This window comes from Amaranthus tricolor, chromosome 7 (genome assembly GCF_026212465.1).
Source record: "Amaranthus tricolor cultivar Red isolate AtriRed21 chromosome 7, ASM2621246v1, whole genome shotgun sequence".
Taxonomy (NCBI): Eukaryota; Viridiplantae; Streptophyta; class Magnoliopsida; order Caryophyllales; family Amaranthaceae; genus Amaranthus; species Amaranthus tricolor.
In genome coordinates, this window is record NC_080053.1 from 20,496,978 (window position 1) to 20,514,437 (window position 17,460).

The 17,460-nt window shown below is 37.3% G+C and overlaps 1 protein-coding gene across 1 annotated transcript; it reads right to left on the reverse strand.

The window, feature by feature from the left end:
- Positions 1-461: 461 nt before the first annotated feature.
- On the reverse strand, positions 462-13,502 carry LOC130818991 (aminopeptidase P2). Its single transcript, XM_057685289.1, has 13 exons — positions 13,092-13,502; positions 8,757-8,882; positions 8,045-8,164; positions 7,247-7,522; positions 6,921-7,093; positions 5,313-5,552; positions 4,238-4,389; positions 3,417-3,607; positions 2,354-2,462; positions 2,077-2,231; positions 1,166-1,258; positions 949-1,029; positions 462-762 (listed from the first exon to the last, which is right to left on the reverse strand). Exons 1-13 carry the CDS (start codon positions 13,419-13,421, stop codon positions 691-693), a joined length of 2,118 nt encoding a protein of 705 aa, XP_057541272.1. The 5' UTR covers positions 13,422-13,502; the 3' UTR covers positions 462-690.
- Positions 13,503-17,460: the final 3,958 nt, after the last annotated feature.

Consider the following 17,460-nt stretch of genomic DNA (forward strand, 5'->3'; position numbering starts at 1 on the left):
TTAATTCGCTGTTAGTAAAAGCGAGAATACACCAGGCCTAGCTTTGGAGCTAAGGACGCTTATTTTGGAAATAAAATTAAACGAAGCTTATTTTTTTAATAAAATTGTTAAACAATCTTATTTTTTTCAAATTTTCTCATATAGTGTGCTCTTTCCTCTTTTAGTATTGATCTCTGACTTTCTTTTGAATTATCAGCAAATATAGTTTTTTCTTTTAATTGTATCATTTTATTTCTTTACTCCACTTGGTATTCTCTTCTTATACATCAGCTACAAAATTAATATTTGTACTTCTACCAAGAGGTGCAAATCAAATGAAATGAAGAAAGTAATGACCCCAATCGACTCGATCCTTCATAAGTCGACGTAGCCCACATTTGCAGGCCAAAACTGTATATGGTATGGTAGGAAACCTTCCACTTACAGTATACACTAATCAAACCTGGTAAAACTATTGCACAGAAGAGGAAACATTTTAAATGTTTTAGATGAAAGTTTCAGTAAAATACAATATAAGTCGAATCATAATTCGTAACCAAAACTTAGTGAAGAATTCTGTACGAATCACCGTATATATCTGTCAGCTTAATTGCATAACATTGCACCCAGCAATCTGTACAAACAAATAAGAGAACGCTCCAACAAAAGCGAAGAAGAAAAGCATCACAGGAAGCAGAAATAGAATTAATCTCATTGTTTGACAAGCGGTCGTGTGTTTTCCCAAAGCCATTGACGAGGTGAACCATCCAGCAATGCGGACACCTGCAGAAGTACAGACAGGAAACAGATTAATTTGAGCGTCGGCTGGTTCACTTTACTCCCTCTATCCCTCTGATTTTGCTGCCACCCCGAAAAACTTGATTCATTTATCAGCCCTAGTACAGCAAAATCAAGCGGACAGAGGAAGCACACGGTTACTACGTACAAGGCTTCTACTATGTGCATTACCTTTTGCCAAACTTGCTCATGATAATCATTGAGCCAATCAACTTCTGCGGCAGACAGCAGTGATAACTCGATCATTTTACTCTGCAAAGTGCACAATACCATCACAAGAAGTTCACTTCATATATATATTAAGTTGGTGAAAATCATTTAAATGGAAAAAGGGGTTGTTCATTCAAATAATAAATAATAAATGAGCTCTATAAAAACACACGGACACCTGAATAGGAAAAAATGTAAGCTTTTCGAATCCCAGAAACTCGACACCTCCAAAGCGGTTAGGTGTAGCAATTTCTTTCACACAGAGGAGGTTCTGCATGACAAAGATGTTCACAATTAGCATCATGTCATATTTGGTACATACTCAAGTGAAAAGAGTTCGCTGCATAAAATTATCGCCATTAAGTTTGAGGCACAAACACAACAATGATCTTTATGAGATATAAATCAAAAAGATATATGTATATCTTTAGTTCAAATTATGTGCTTCCACAGTAATCACAACTCTGCAGTCAGAAGCACACTCGATGACTTGTAAAAGAGAATTTACGGGCACAAAGCATTGCACACACATGCTATAACAAGTAAAACATAATAATTATATAACTCTTTCCGGTAGTGACAATTTTCACTTGTCAACCAGTAAAAGGCTAATCCTACTAGCCTAGGTACGGATTATTCAATGATGCACATGGGCTCTCCTCGGCATAAACTTGTATTTTGCTAAAGCTAAGTTCTGATTTCAGCCAATTCAGATATGTGAAGTTAAGTTCCAATAAATTTTAATCGAAAAGAGAACTAATAATTTGACAAGATGATGGTCCTAAAACAATTTCAGGTTGGAGATTCTGTTTAGAATAGAGACAAATAGCATGTTATCCATCTCCTACAAACAAAAGAGTGGCTTGTTCTGGGGAGGCTTTACAGTCTATATAATGATCTAATTAGAATATTAAATGATGAAAATATAAAAAGAAAATCTACATTCACACTAATCAAAGAGTGAGTGTGATGCCAGGACAAATCGTTACTAGAGGAAGAACACTCCATAACAAATAGAAAGTCAATGCCAGGACATAATAATATGTCAAAATAATCAATCTTCCAACTTAAGGTAAGATAGAACAGGACCTCAATGCGAATACCAAAAGCATGATCTTCATAATACCCAGGTTCATTGCTAACAATCATGCCTTTCTGCAAGGGTGTCATATTTCCAAACCGAAAACTGATACTTTGAGGGCCTTCATGAACATTTAATGCAGCTCCTACACCGTGGCCTGTACCTGAACATAAAAAAGTAGCATTCAACAAAATAGTAAGTATTCCTCAACCTGGAGATGAACCAATACTAGCATACAATCAGAGATAGCTATCAGAGATGAAATGGAAATGTTAGTACAAGTACCATGACGATAATCAAGCCCAATTTTCCAAAGAGAAGAACGCGCAAAGGCATCCAAAACAAAGCCAGGTGTATTATCAGGGAATATAGCCTGATCAAGAGCTATGTGGCCCTGCAATCAAATTCAATGCCTCAGCCAATGTTTTCAGAGTTTGGAGTTCAGATCAACAAAACCCACATTATAAAACACGAGTGTCCATAAAACAGGAATCATGAGCATTACTAAAAGCCACAACAAGAAAAAGTCAAAAGAAAATGCATCCCAACAAGCATTATCTTTAAATTATTTAAAAAATAATTCTGATGGTCATTTGCACTTCCCGCATAGAATACTGGTGGCAATGATAATTCTGCCATCAATGCAGCATTAAACATATCACATAGCATAATATGAATGTCTAAAAAAACAGAACCTGCAGTCCCGCGTGCTACATTGCTTCTGTTTAAGTGTCAACTTTCCCCTTCCTCATCTGATCCTAGTCATTATATTATTAAGAAATGTGTATAAGAGTTCTAAAAACTTTTTTAACATAATACAATGCTCTCCAAAGAACTTAACAAATTTATATGAGATCGCATTTGAGTAACTGAGAAACACGGACTAAATTACTAGTCAAAACCCATATCTTAAAAATAGATTTCCGAATATGGTTGTGAAGGCTCTTTTTTAACTCCACTTTTCCGTTACTTGCAATAGTCTACTCCACTTTTTCATAAGTAATAGATTGATGAGGGGTAGTGAATAGAACTTCAGATTATAAACATTACTTCAACTATGATGGTAACATTTTACTATTCTTCCTCTCAGTGAATTGAAGAATCAGAAAGGAGCAAAAGGAAATCACTACTTGCTCTTCTTTGTTCATGAGCTTGCATTTATCACTCTCCCTACCATTTGCTAATCTGCATCTTTTTTTGGGTCCCTATAGACAACCTATATTGTTGGGATTAAGACTTCGGAATTACTGTCCTGCCTCTCTAGACTTGCCTATGCAATGGCAAGAACATGCAATCATGTGATCAATTCTTATAGCAGATGGAAAACTATTGGCGATGTATCAAGAACCTGCAAAACACGAGTAAAACACTCCTTTTCTCGAGCAGTTGGTTCCCCAAAATGTACTGTCCTTGTAATGTCAGTTGTACCGTCGACATATTGTGCTCCACTGTCAAGCAAGAATAGCTTTTTGGGATCAACAACACTGCAATTATCTGGTTCTGGTTTGTAATGTACAATTGCACCATTTGGACCAGAACCTGATAGTCATTCACCAAGCCATTTGTAAGTCAAAGTGGGAGTAGAAGGTAGAAAAAAGCTAGAGATTGTGACTATTCATTTGCGAAGCAAATTGAAATTATGCAAGTCATTTCAAGTTATTATTCAAATGCTTACAAGATCAGGTTGCTAGGAAAAAAAAAGTGAATTTTTTAATAACATTCATGAAAACCAATAAGTATGAATTCAAAAGAAATATTTTACGAGACATTAAAGCAATATTAAACTACCCTAATGCCACTAAGTGACTCCCGACTAAGTAGAGTTAGGGGTTTGAACAAAGAGGTTATAACTGATTGTCTCTTGATTGCGAACAACATTTGCTACTTCATATAGATAAAAAGTGAACATGATTTAATAAACACTTTATAATAGTCCGTTACCATCCAAAACCAAAGAACTATGAGACTATGGTTTCGTTGGGAATGGACATGCGACACTTTCATAAAAACAACAAAAAACAGAATCGTAGGCACAAGACGTTTGGAGATTTTGTGGAATGTGGCCAAATGATGTAGGAAATAACAAACAAACGAATTCCTTCGTTCATCTTACTGACTTGATTTTGGAATAGCCAAGTATTACAAATTAGGTCAAGAATAGAATAATACCACTAATGGTATCAAAGCTAGTATCCACGAAACCATCTTGCTTGGAACGAAATTCAAGAAGTCTATCTGCCACTTCCACCTCCGTCAATGTCACACCATTGTAAAGTTCAGTTTCCAGCCAAGACCAGAATTGTGCTAGGGCAGCTGCATCCCTACAATGACCATCAAACAGAATGAAAACGACATTCATGTTTGAAGCACATCCTGACAGTTGGAAATCACACTTATAGAAAGGGAGAGGGATGGTAGAGGAGCTAAAAAAGAGAAATGTATAGAGATAATCTGCAAGGGTGCAAACAATCCTTCTGACCTAGTATTGACTAATAAGTGTCAAGAGAATGACTGCCGACCCTATCCAACACATTTGACCCCTAATTATAGAGCAAAAATAAGGTCGCATCGTATTGCATAGCATTGGCCGAGTTGTAAAGATTTTACAAATCTACTAAACTGATTTACTGATACTACTAGATTCTCGCATTGAAAATGCGTAAAAAAATTTGTGTTATCTCATGGTCTCAAATGATATTTGGCGGTACAACAAATGCATCAGCTTTGTTATCGCATCATCGCGACCGTTGCGGCGTTGCCACAATCGTGACAAAAACCAAATTTTTGCACTATTATTCCTACCAAATAGAAAATAACGTTTGTTACGCACTAGCCAAGGAGTATAGAGAGAATTTCTATGTAATTCAGTTAGGCTGTGCGTAAAAGAACAGAAGCAGTTAGTCAAAAGGGGGAACAGGAATCAATGGTCTATATATCGAGTTGAGAGGGAGAAATCATCAGGAACATATTGTAACTGTTTGTTAAAACTTTTTGGCTAGTTCAGTCTGTTCAGAAGAGAAGCTTGAATCGTTACTTTTATGTATAGTTATAGTTATAATCACTCTATCTACATTTCCCTCTTCGCTATTCTCATGAAGATGCCAGTTCATTACAAACTATTTCATTTTTTAATAGATGATATAAGAAAGTAATTCTGATCACGGATAATACGCGCACGCATCACCACACGAGTATGTGACATATTTTAAGCAATTGTATTCAGACAATAAGGGCACTAAATCACCTTAAATGTGAGTTGCGCATTCCTTCAATTTCAGCACAATTTTTCAGTGCTTTAGCAATGGAAATAGGGGAACTCTTATACACAACAGTGGCTCCTTCAAAACTGCCATTCGAGCTATTATACGACTTAGATTTATGTCCCTTTTTATCATGGATTTTAGCAGCCAACTTGAAAGAGTTGACAATAGCAGCATTAACGGTTGCTGAGTCTATCAAAAGACGAGCCCCCCCAACTGCCAAGCTGAAGAAGAAGAAAAAAGGAAACTCAAGAGTCAAGACACCAATATTAGAATAGGTATCCAAAATAAAAAGACAACAAAGCAGCTGATAAGTAACAAATATTTCTAAAACTGCTTTCACATGCTTCAAGATTTCACATTATTAACATCCAAACCCAATAATAATCTGTGGTTATAGCTATCAAGACAAAAAAAAAAAAAAAAAAAAAAAAAGCTTGAATCCAAATAATGGAAGCAAGTAAAGCAGTCTGTAAACAGCTGTGGTTGATACATCCACATTTTGAAAGCAGAAAAAAAAAAAGCAATTAAAAGTAATTACCTCACAATTTGACAGCAGAACATAAGCAATTGATAATACATTCGAAACTGGACTTAGATAAGTACATGGAGAAAATATGTGATCTCCATAAATCTGTAAAAATTATAGGGCCTACATGTAATATGTGTATTCTCTACATAAGCTATTGTATCTTTCTCCATCTTTATGTTGGAAAAATTGGAGTATTTGATATATTCTATACTTCAAAACATTACATAAAATATTAGTCTAAATAGACTAAAGTACAAGATAGTAACTAATCCAAATTAAAGGTTTTCAATGATTAAAAAAGGGTCACAAAACCATCCATACATCGTTAGTAACTTGCAAAAAGGGAGAAGTAGGAAGAATCGACGTCAGTTTACTTGGAAGGAATGCATCCGTTGGCCAGTCTCATTTTTACCTAAGAGTCTTTGACTTGAATACTTGAGTGGCGCACGTAACGGAAAGCTACTTTTGCACATATGAAAACTAACTATTGGGAGTTGCACCTTATGTACTTTCAATGGGAAGTCAATTGTGGCATATTATGAGATAAATTTGCATATCAAATACTAACAAGAACACAAATCAGTTTTCTGATTTTCTCAAATACAAAGAGTCTTTGAACGTTTGTTCTTAAAATCTTATTGTATATTTAATCTTTCTCTTGCAAAGAAAGGTGTCCTTACATTGTATCTCTGAGGTATAACCATGAGCTTCACCAGGGTATGTTGGGCATATAAACACTTACGAAAAACGTTTTTGCATGCAATGTAAGATTATCAAGTTTCCAATAAACTATCTTCTCAAGGTTACTTTAAGTATGTTATTGAATGTTTGTTATAGAGAATGGTGATGATTTCTCTAGTGACTGTGATCAATATACATGAAAGTCTATCAAGTTACTAGAAGTTCAAGTTAAGCATTGGATTCAAGCATCTTCATCTTGCCGCTGCATTGTCTGTCCAATTTTATACAAGATAAAAGTATAAAATTACATGACATTAGCATAAAATACTCTGAAATATACGTTAATTTTTCAGTCTATCCAACTTCTATACAATCTTACCTTTCAACTGCCTTTAAGATGAAATCATAAGGCTTCAGCTCTACACCGGCATTTTGCAAGTATTCCATGACTTCTGATGTGATTTTAGAACCATCAATGAATAAATTGCAGCGATCAGTCTCCACAATCAAGTATGCATACATGACAGGGGAATTAGGAATATCACTTCCTCTCTGCAGCACAAAAATTTAAGCACCAATTACTTCTTTATATTGCCAACAAGTATCAATTATGCTATAATGTAGCTAAGTTCCCATTTAGTCCTGTAAATAGAATCACTGCAAATTTAACTCCCAAAGCTATTGGACTAGAGTAGAAAATCTCACCAAATTGAGCAACCAAGCAATTTCATCAAGTTTGGTAATCACAATGGCAGAACAACCATCATTTTGCAGCTGAGATCTCAACCAAGATAATTTCCAAGACACATCTACTCCAGCATACTTCAAATCATGCAACCTTACAGGCTTACAAGGAGGTTTTGGCCTTGAATTCTTCCAGATTTCATCTACAAGATTGGTTTCAGACAGAAGAACTAACTCATGGTTGTTCTTGGAAATATCCTCTCTGAGTTCTTCGGCAGCATCAATGGAAAAGAGGAACTGTTCCCTTCACAGAACCAATATGTAGTATCATGAAAGACCAGTACAATCTAATAACCATGATAAAGAAATCAACATTTCATTACCCCAATATCATTAAGTGGCTCCCACCTAGGCAAGGTCTTGGATGGTGGATGTATGCAATCTAACTCTTGTTAGTGATAACAATGATTTTTTTGCAATTGACCCTTGTTAGAAAATATCATTTAACTTTACATATACAAAAAGTGCACAAGAGTTAATGAGTTATTTTAATATAGTCTATTATAATCTTAAACCAAAGAACATCGAGAATGGACACCATGATAAACATACATGGAAAAAAAAGGAAATATGTAAGAGAGCAAAAGGAAGAAAAGAAATAAGTAAAATAAAAGATATTAAACATAAGGACATGATCAAATCCCGAAACATAGAAGTAATCAAGCAAATAAGCATGCAACCAAATGAAAAGCCATTTAAGATCGTTCTCACTGTAATAGTTGGTAATTAAACCAATCACATTATATAAATGAGTCTTACAGGATCAATTCCAACTCTGGATCCAGGAGTTAGCACATCATTAAGCCACTCAGACATTGAGGGAACACCCACATTACCGGCACGCATGAGTATCCAATCAGAGCTCAGCTGCTTTTCAGCCTAATCAAAAAACAAAATGAAACAGAAGCAGGTTGGACTTGTGGCATGAAACAAAGCTGAAAGAAAAAAAATTGCATTGCACGTAAGTTGTAAGGTAAAAAGAGACACAACGTGCGATCACGAAGGACATGTAAATCTCATTCACTCAATGTTTTATACAAAAAATCAAACAAAAAAAGTTACATAATCTACAAAAGCATACCAGGTTCAATAGCTTCTCGCTCATACAAACTTTTAGGTTCAGTGATTTAAATCATTAGATTTCCAGAAAGCTCATCCCCCCCTCCCCCACAAATAAATATGTTTCCTTGTCCTTTGCACTCCACTACTGACAATTACTTGTTTATTCAATAAGTGACATATGATCCTTTTAGTGGCCCATTTTATTTGGGGAATTGATCGGGGATTGGGGTCTCTAGTGCAAGGTAAAAACATTCTCGCAAAGAATTAAGCTTTCTATAAGCTCCCTGATCATTTTGACAATAAACAACGCAATATTCATAACTGGAAGGTCCTGACTACGAACAATGTCAGAAATACAGATTTCTTCATCAATAAACAATTCGACAGTTTTCTTCTTATACAGTCATACCTGAAGAAAATACCGCCCATCAGTCCACAGAGCCGCTTTATCCTTTGTGACAACAGCAGTACCAGCACTCCCAGTGAACCCAGATATATACACCCTCCGCATATAACACTCAGCAATAAACTCGCTCTGCATGCCAAAATTCAAGCAAATGAAAATATAATATAATACAGTTCCTAACTATGTTACCTAATAATTGCAAACGAAACCTACAAAGGATATGCCATTTTGTGCGAACTGGGAATGCAGGAAGTGAATTAGGTAACAATAGATCCAAGAAATGATGTAATTAGCAAAACACATTACATAAGACCATATCCTCTATTGCATTACACTAATTTAAACCTTACTTCACTGTTATCCACTAAAATATTGTAACTAAACAAATCAGTGCCAAACTGCCAATCCAATAACTACTTAAATGCATTTAAACCGTGATCATATTGTTTTAATCGCATTACATCCAGGTCAGGGAAAAAATAAAGGATAATTTTTTGGGCCATTTTATTTTACATTTATTTATTGAAATATTAGGCCATACAAAATGATATTGAAACCAATATTTGAGCCCAAAATAATGAATACTATCACACGCCTTGCACATACACACCTCCGGTTGAAGGGTCCCTCCTATTTGGAGGATGGTAAAATGGGCCATCCCATATAATAATAATAATAATAATAATAATAATAATAATAATAATAATAATAATAATAATAATAAATTATTATTATTATTATTATTGTTGTTGTTGTTGTTGCTGTTGTTGTTGTTGTTGTTATTGTTATTATTGTTATTATTATTATTATTATTATTATTATTATTATTATTATTATTATTATTATTATTTACAATTAATGAAAAAAAGAAAAAATAGAAAAGGTTGAAATTTCTAATACTTAAGTGAAATATCATAACAAGCAAATCTTACTTCGTTGCCATTAGTATTTGAGTGAAAGGTGTTACAACATTTCCTAATCCGATCGAGCATCCAATAAGCTCTGATTGACGCGATATTTCACGGGTGTGTGGTTGCTATACTCCTCTACTATCCTACAGTGTGATTGTGTTCTGTCATCATCATAACAGTGATTTTTAAGCCCTCTTGTACTTGTTTTTTCACTTGCCTTGGATATTGTTTTAAGTTAATTGTTAACCCAAGTATAATGCTTGATGCATTGTCATATCCTCGGCATTGTTAGAGAAGGGTAATTGTAAATCCCACTGTAAATTTGTTAATGATAATGGAACAGTAGTTTTCCCTAAATTGGGGTTTTACATAAAAATTGGGTTGTTGTCTTTTGTTGATTTATTTGGGACGAATTGTGTATTGATATCGTCTAATAATTTGTGTGATTGGTAGTGGTGCTGTTTAACGACCCATTTTGGTTGAATTTGTGAGGAGAGTTGATTTTCAGTGAAGTAGTGATCATTAACCCAAAGATCTGGTATCTGAACCAAGTTCGTAATACTAATTGTTAAAATGGAAGACACTGCTGGAAAGATTAAATTAAATGCATCTAAATATGATAGTTGGAAGCCTAGAAGTAAAATGGAAGAAATTTTGTATGTGAAAGACTTGTATCTACCAATCACACATTCACACTAAAGGAAAGACCAACTTACATTGATGAAGATAAGTGAAAGTTGTTGCACCATAAGGCCGCTGGTATGATTAGGCAGTATGTAGACCAAAGTGTATTTCGTCATGTAGGCATTGACACTAATGCCTATGATATCTGGACAATGTCAGAATCCATGTATACGCATAGAAAAGCGCTAAAAAAAGCATTTGTAGAGAAGGTTGATTGAGTTGCAATATAAGGATGGGTAGAGTATATGTAGTCCATCTAAATGAATTTCGGGGCCTATTAAGCGACGAATGGATATAAAGTTGATGTTGGATGATGAGATAAACTCTACTATTCCTTGATTCGTTGTCGGACACGGAAACTTTTGTTGTCTCATCAGGTAATTTAGCTCCGGAAGGCAAGCTTAAAATGGAGATTGTGAAGTCAAGTTTGCTAAACGAGGAAGCTAGAATAAAATATCTTAGCTCTTCAACTAAAGAATCCCATGTTGTCGAACAAGATTAGAGACGAAGTAGAAGCAAGTCCAGAGACTTCCATAAGCGTGACAAGTCCCAATCCAAGGGAAGGCCAAAACTAACATTATCTGCTATTATTGTAACAAGCCTAAACATAAGAAAAATGAATCCTAGAAAAGGAAGCGTGAGAAAGGCCAAGGGGAAAATGATAAAAGTCCATCTTCTAAACACACGAATGACGACCAAGATACTTCAGCACTCGCAACTAGTGATGGTGCATTCCTTATTGGTGAGGATAATTATCTCAACCTCGCTTGTGTTGATTGCACTTGGATAGTTGATTTAAGTGTTTTCTATCATCTCACTTCACAAGCGAATTTCTTCTCATCTTACACAAAGGATGATTTTGGACATGTGAAGATGGAAAATGACGGGTCATCTAAAATCATTGGCATGCCTGGGTACCATGTGCTTGGAGACTACCACTGGCTGCAAGTTAGTGCTAAAGAATGTTTGACATGTTCTTGACATTAGACTCAATTGTGTAATTAAAATCGCACATTATATTAGATAACGGTTATAATAACTTGATTGAGAGTTGAGAGTTGTTGAGACGTTAAATTCAGTCATTTAACGGTGCATGAGCACGTTGACCATTATGTAACGTGTAACACCCGATATTTCACCGTTACAAGAATATTTTACTGTTATAACATTGTTTCTTGCGAAGAGGTTATAGAAAAATTCTTCTAACATCCTTCTGAATTTTAGAAAAAGTTAATATAACATCTCGAATTTCATTAACACCATTAACTATAATTACTCATAATTTTAATCATTAAACAAAACAATTAACTAATTAGTCAATTAACTATTCACTAAAAGTACCTCATATAGTGCAATTATAATACATATGGGCATATATTGCATAATACTAGTACTACACCAACAAAAATGTAATTATAAATTCAAACCTCTCATGTGTTTTTCTTTTAAATTCACATAGTTATTGTCAATTTCCGTGACACTATGGCCGTTTCCGCAAAAGCAGTCGCGACCGTAATAGTACTCACCAAAAAAATGTAAAAACGCGTTGCTATGTCGACCATCGAGTAAGCTAGTAAGAAGCTCTTATGGATGCAAGGTTTTCTACAAGATTTGGGATTGGATCAAGATAAATATGTGTAAGCCAGAGTGCCATCCATCTTGCCAAAAATGCAACCTACCATTCTCGTACTAACATATACAACAACAATATCGTTGGATACAAGCAGTAGAAGAAAAGCTATTTATCCTTGAGAAAATTCATACACTCAATAATGTGGTTCGTAGGAAGTCATGATGACTAAGGTACTACCTAAAGAAAAGGTTCGTTGAGCAGTCCCTTCTAATAAGAGGGTGGTAAAATGGGCCATTCCACTATAATATTATTATTTACTTTAAAAGGAAAAAAAAGGAAGAAGAAAAAGGTAGAAATTTCTAGTACTTTAGTAAAATATCATAACACCAAATCTTACTTCATTGACATTGAGAGTTGTTCACGCAGTAAAGGTAAGAGAAGAAAACAAAATGTTTAAGTGAAAGAAGGTGTTGCAACATTTCTTGATCCGATGAGCATCAAATAAGCTCCGAATGACGCGAGATTTCACGGGTGTGTTGTTGCGATTCTCCTCCCAGTATCTAACGGTGTGATTGTCGTTTCATCATCATCAAGACAGTAACTTTTCAGCCCTCTTATATTTGTTTTCTCACTAGCTATGGATATTGTTTATGTTCACCGCTAAAGAAATATAATGCTTGATGTATTGCCATATCCTCAGCATTGTTAGACAAGGTTAATCATGAATCCCACTTGATAATAATAGAAGTGTGGTTTTTCTGCAAATTGGAGTTTTACACAAAATTTGGGTTATCTTTTGTTGATTTGTTTGGGCTAAATTGTTGGTATTGATATTGTCTTATAGTTTGAGTGTTGGTATTGGTGTTGTTTAACCCATTCTAGTTGAATTTGTGGGAACGCTTAATTGTCAGTGAAGTAGTGGTCATTAACCCCAACAGTCAACAGCTCCAACCATGATTACATCAATGAGACAATGAAAATATGTATAATCCTTCTGGCTTCATGCATAATTTACTAAAACTTATATCATAGAATCAAAGAATCAGCACTCACAAATTGATACTTAATTATCTCAAAACAACAAGAATTAGTTTTCAAATAGAAGTACACTCCAATCAATTGAAGAAAAACTTACAGAAAAATCAAAGTTCAAGAGAAGAAAAGAACAACCTGGTGAGCATCTTGTGAAGGGATAATATAAGCATCAATACCAACACCAGGTTTACTGAATAGTTCCCTTAAAGCTCGAAGTTTTTCATCATCATTCACACGCAATTGCCTTAATTTTCTAAGCTCTGAAGATGATTTCGCAGTGAATGATTTGCAACATTTGATGTTGGTAAAAGAGGTTCGATTTGGAGGAATTGATGAAATAAATGGCGTAGATTTTAATCCTTGGAGAATTGGGGAAGATGAGAGAGAGAAAAGGCGGAAGTAATGAGGGTGTAAATTGAATGAATTAAGAGCAAACTTTGCTGAGGAGAGAGATAGAGCTTCCATGGCTATGGAGGAGAGAGAAAGAGGTGAGGAGTAGAGTAAAAACCAAGGTAACGAGATAAACTAGTTGGCACTGACCCTGCAAGGGTGTAAACGAGCTATACCGATGGTGCGAGCTAGACCTGATCATGGCTGCCCGGCCCGAAAAAGTGAGGGTTTGGATACCAAAATATGGCCCGATGGACGGGTTTGGGTAGAAAATAAGTGGCCTGAATCTTTTTGGGATTGGCGTTTGGCCCATCGGCCCGAAAAAAGTGAGGTTTGGGTACCAAAATATGTAACAATTGTATTTATTTATTTCAATTATTTGTAATTTGTGTTCTAAATTATGTATAATATGTAACAATTGTATTTATTTATTTCAATTATTTGTAATTTGTGTTTTTAATTATGTATAAATAATATATAACATAGGCCCGCAAGCTCGCATATTACGGGTTTGGGCTTAGGCCCGCATCAATGGGCTGTTTTTCCACCTGGCCCGGCCCGGTGTTTGATCAGGTCTAGTGCGAGCCATCTACGTTGTTTCAATCAAAATTTTTTAAAAAAATCACGTGGTAATCCTGAGTTATACTAAATTATTTTGCACATTAAACATTAGCAAAGGTTAATTTTGAAGTTTTAAGTCTGTTGTACGCCTATTTATGCGACTCACTATTTCAAATGTCATCAATTTTAACATTTTCCCTCAAAATATAAATCCTAATTCTACCATCTTTCATCCAAAATTATTTCCCCCCCCCCCAAATTCAAAGATAGTAGAGTTAGGGTTTATACTTTGGGGAAAAAAGGTTTAAACTGATGGCATTTAAAATAGTGAGTCGTATAAATTGGCATACAGCAGCTTTAAAGCTTTGGAGTTAACGTTTGCTATCGTTTAATGTTCAAAAAAGTCACGGTGGAACAATTTGATAAACCTCGTGGTTACCGCGAGAATTTTTTAAAAGTTTTGGTTACCATATGGAAAACCCAAAACCTTAGGGTTACCACGTGGAATTTTCCAAATCTTAAAATGGTTGAAAAATTGAATTGAAAATCCCAACTTTATAACATTTTTCCAAAGAATAAGTTACGAATTACGTTGTTAAAATTTAACACTTTTACGAATTATCGCTTCAATGTTTATTTTTTACGAATCATAACTGTCATGGTATTACTTACTCAATTAATTTATTTATTTAATAATTTGCATCATATTACCAAAACACCCCTTGACCTTTACAATGGACTTTGACTGTTGGTCAATGGGCTTTCTTTTGGATCTCCCATCTTCCCTGAATGGCCCATAGGGTTTCTACTTTCAGGATACCTTAACTTCCCTCCTTGGAAGTAACTGCCTGTTTGACCTAACTTCCCACTCACCCACATTCTTTGATCATCCTTCTTCCAAGGTAGATAACTGCCCGCTATCTTCCACTCTCCATCATAACCACCAGCTGCTGCCCATTACTCCCATGATCATTCACTCCTCCTCATGAATAACTTCCTTTCCATCATTATAAATAGGGGCAGCCATCAAGAAGGAAGGATCATCTGAAATATAGCCTTTATAATATCATTGCTCTCACCCTGCTTCATTAACCTACCCAAACACTAGCAATCTCAATCCCGACATCTCTTCTTGCATTCATTCTATAATTGTTCATTCATTAATATCCAATTTACGTTCTAACTTGAGCGTCGGAGGGGTTTTCCGGGAGATCACCCCCCGGACAAGGCTAACGTGTTGTGTTGCAGGAATTCAGGTCGCTTCCTCCTACGAATCGCTGCTCCCGATAACACTTCCACCGGTGGTACTTAAAGTGTCTTTTGCACTTCCTCGTTTCATTACCGAAACAGTTTGTCGCCGTCTGTGGGGAAACTAAAAAAAAAGTCATGGCTCCTAAGAAGAATCCCACACAAACCGCAACCGTGCATAGCACAGACACAGACACTTCCGCGGGTCACGCTAACAATCAAGCCGTGACTCGCCGTGATCTAGACATGCTAGCACGCAACCTTACTACTGCTTTTACTGAACAGCTCCGCGCCGTCATGAGCAACACTCCTACTCAACAACGAGTATTAGAAGATATGGCGGACCAAATTAAAAACCTGCGAGAACGAATCGAACCCCATCAAGAGATACCAAAGTCTCATGAATCTCAAGATGGGAACTCGAGGACTTCCCATTCCAGTAGACGCAATAAAAACAGGCGGGAGAGATCCCGAATCTTTCCAAGTATCAGCAAGACAGATACACGAGATGGCGAATCCAAAACCGCCTCTCAAGATGCTCGTACCTTCCTAGAGAGCAAGAAACGAAAGACATCTGAGAGCGTCCAATCTATGGTGGATAAACGAAGGGAAGAGCGGAAGAAAGCACAACTCGTCGGATCTAGCCCTCCCTCCAGTTCCGCCCACATACCGCGGAATGAAACCGGCAAGAGTGTCCTTCCGGAAGAGCCCATACCAATAGTCTCTCCACTGGCCTCGGAGATACTGAATACTCCCAATCAAGGGAAAATTAAAATCCCAAACATGGCGGCCTTCGATGGCACCTCCTGCCCGGAGGAACACCTGATGGCCTACAAGAATTTGATGCTACTATACACCACTGACTCATCGCTGTGGTGCAAGTTCTTCCCGACTACTCTTACTGGAGTAGCTTTGACATGGTACACCTCCCTTCCAGGAGGAAGTATCCACAACTTCGCCCAGCTAGAAGGCAAGTTTCTGGGCCACTTTGTAGCCTCAAGAAGGCAGGAGAAATCAAACTTCCACCTACTCAGCATCACTCAATTGGAAGGAGAGTCCATATCCTCCTATCTTAAGAAGTTCCACGAGGCGGTACTAGAGGTGACGGATTTGGAGGAATCCGTCGCCTTAAACGCCCTAATCAACGGAATGAAGGCTCAAAGGCTCAAGTTCCAGTTGGTGGAGAGCCAGGTGAAGACATATGCGGAGGCCATGAAGCAGTGTCAAAGTTATGTCACGGCCTCCGAAATATGTCAGGCACATGACCCCAAGAGGCGGAAGTCAGACAAGAAGGACGTCGCAACTCCCCATTAGTCCTCGAGGAACGGAGAAGAGCCCCCGTCGAGGAGGGAAAGAAATTACATGCCGCGTCGTCCCGCACCCCCGTCGGACATGGGACCTCCACGACCCCGTCACGTATATACCACCGAGGGGGAATCCAGAACGCGCAATTTGCTTGATGGAGGTAACGACCCGATGTTTAATCGGAATAGAAGGGATATTTTCTTCGCCGTTCGTGACAAATTGCCAGCTCCGCCTCCCACAACCACTCCTTCCGACAGGCGCAATTACAATCTGTGGTGTGACTACCACAAAGAGCACGGCCATACCCTGGCCCAATGTCGCGAACTCAAACGTATCCTGCATCAACTGGCCGATGAAGGAAAGCTTTCCAGGTTCCTCAACAGGAGGGACTACGAGGCGGGAAGAGAAGCAAACAGAAGGCCGTGGAATCAAAGACGCGGATCCCCCAAAAGGGAAGAGGCGAGGCGCGAAAGTTCCCACACACAAGGGATCATCAACATGATTTTTGGAGGATATACTGAGGAATATCCTACCGTTCGCGCCGCGAAAGATAGCGTCCACACTCTGCTAAAGGGACCTCCATTGACCGTATCCAGGGGACCGGTTATGAGATTCGATGCCACGACCTCGCAAACACTGCAACAGCCCCATACTGACCCTCTGGTGGTCACCCTCAAAATTGGACAGATAAAAGTCAAAAGGGTACTCGTGGATACCGGAAGCACGGCTGATCTCATTACAATGGAGTGCTTGAGAAAAATGAAGTTTGAGGAAAAGCACTTGCAGCCCCTAGATAAGCCGCTGATCGGGTTTGGGGGAAGTCAGGTCATTCCGCTAGGAACGATCATTCTCCCCGTGCGCGTAGGAGAAAGAAATGAAAGCAGGTCCATGCCCATACGTTTCACGGTAGTGGATCTCACTTTCCCCTACAACGCCATCATGGGACTTCCCCTCATTAACAAAATCAAAGCTGCAATCTTTCCTCATCAACTCTTGCTGC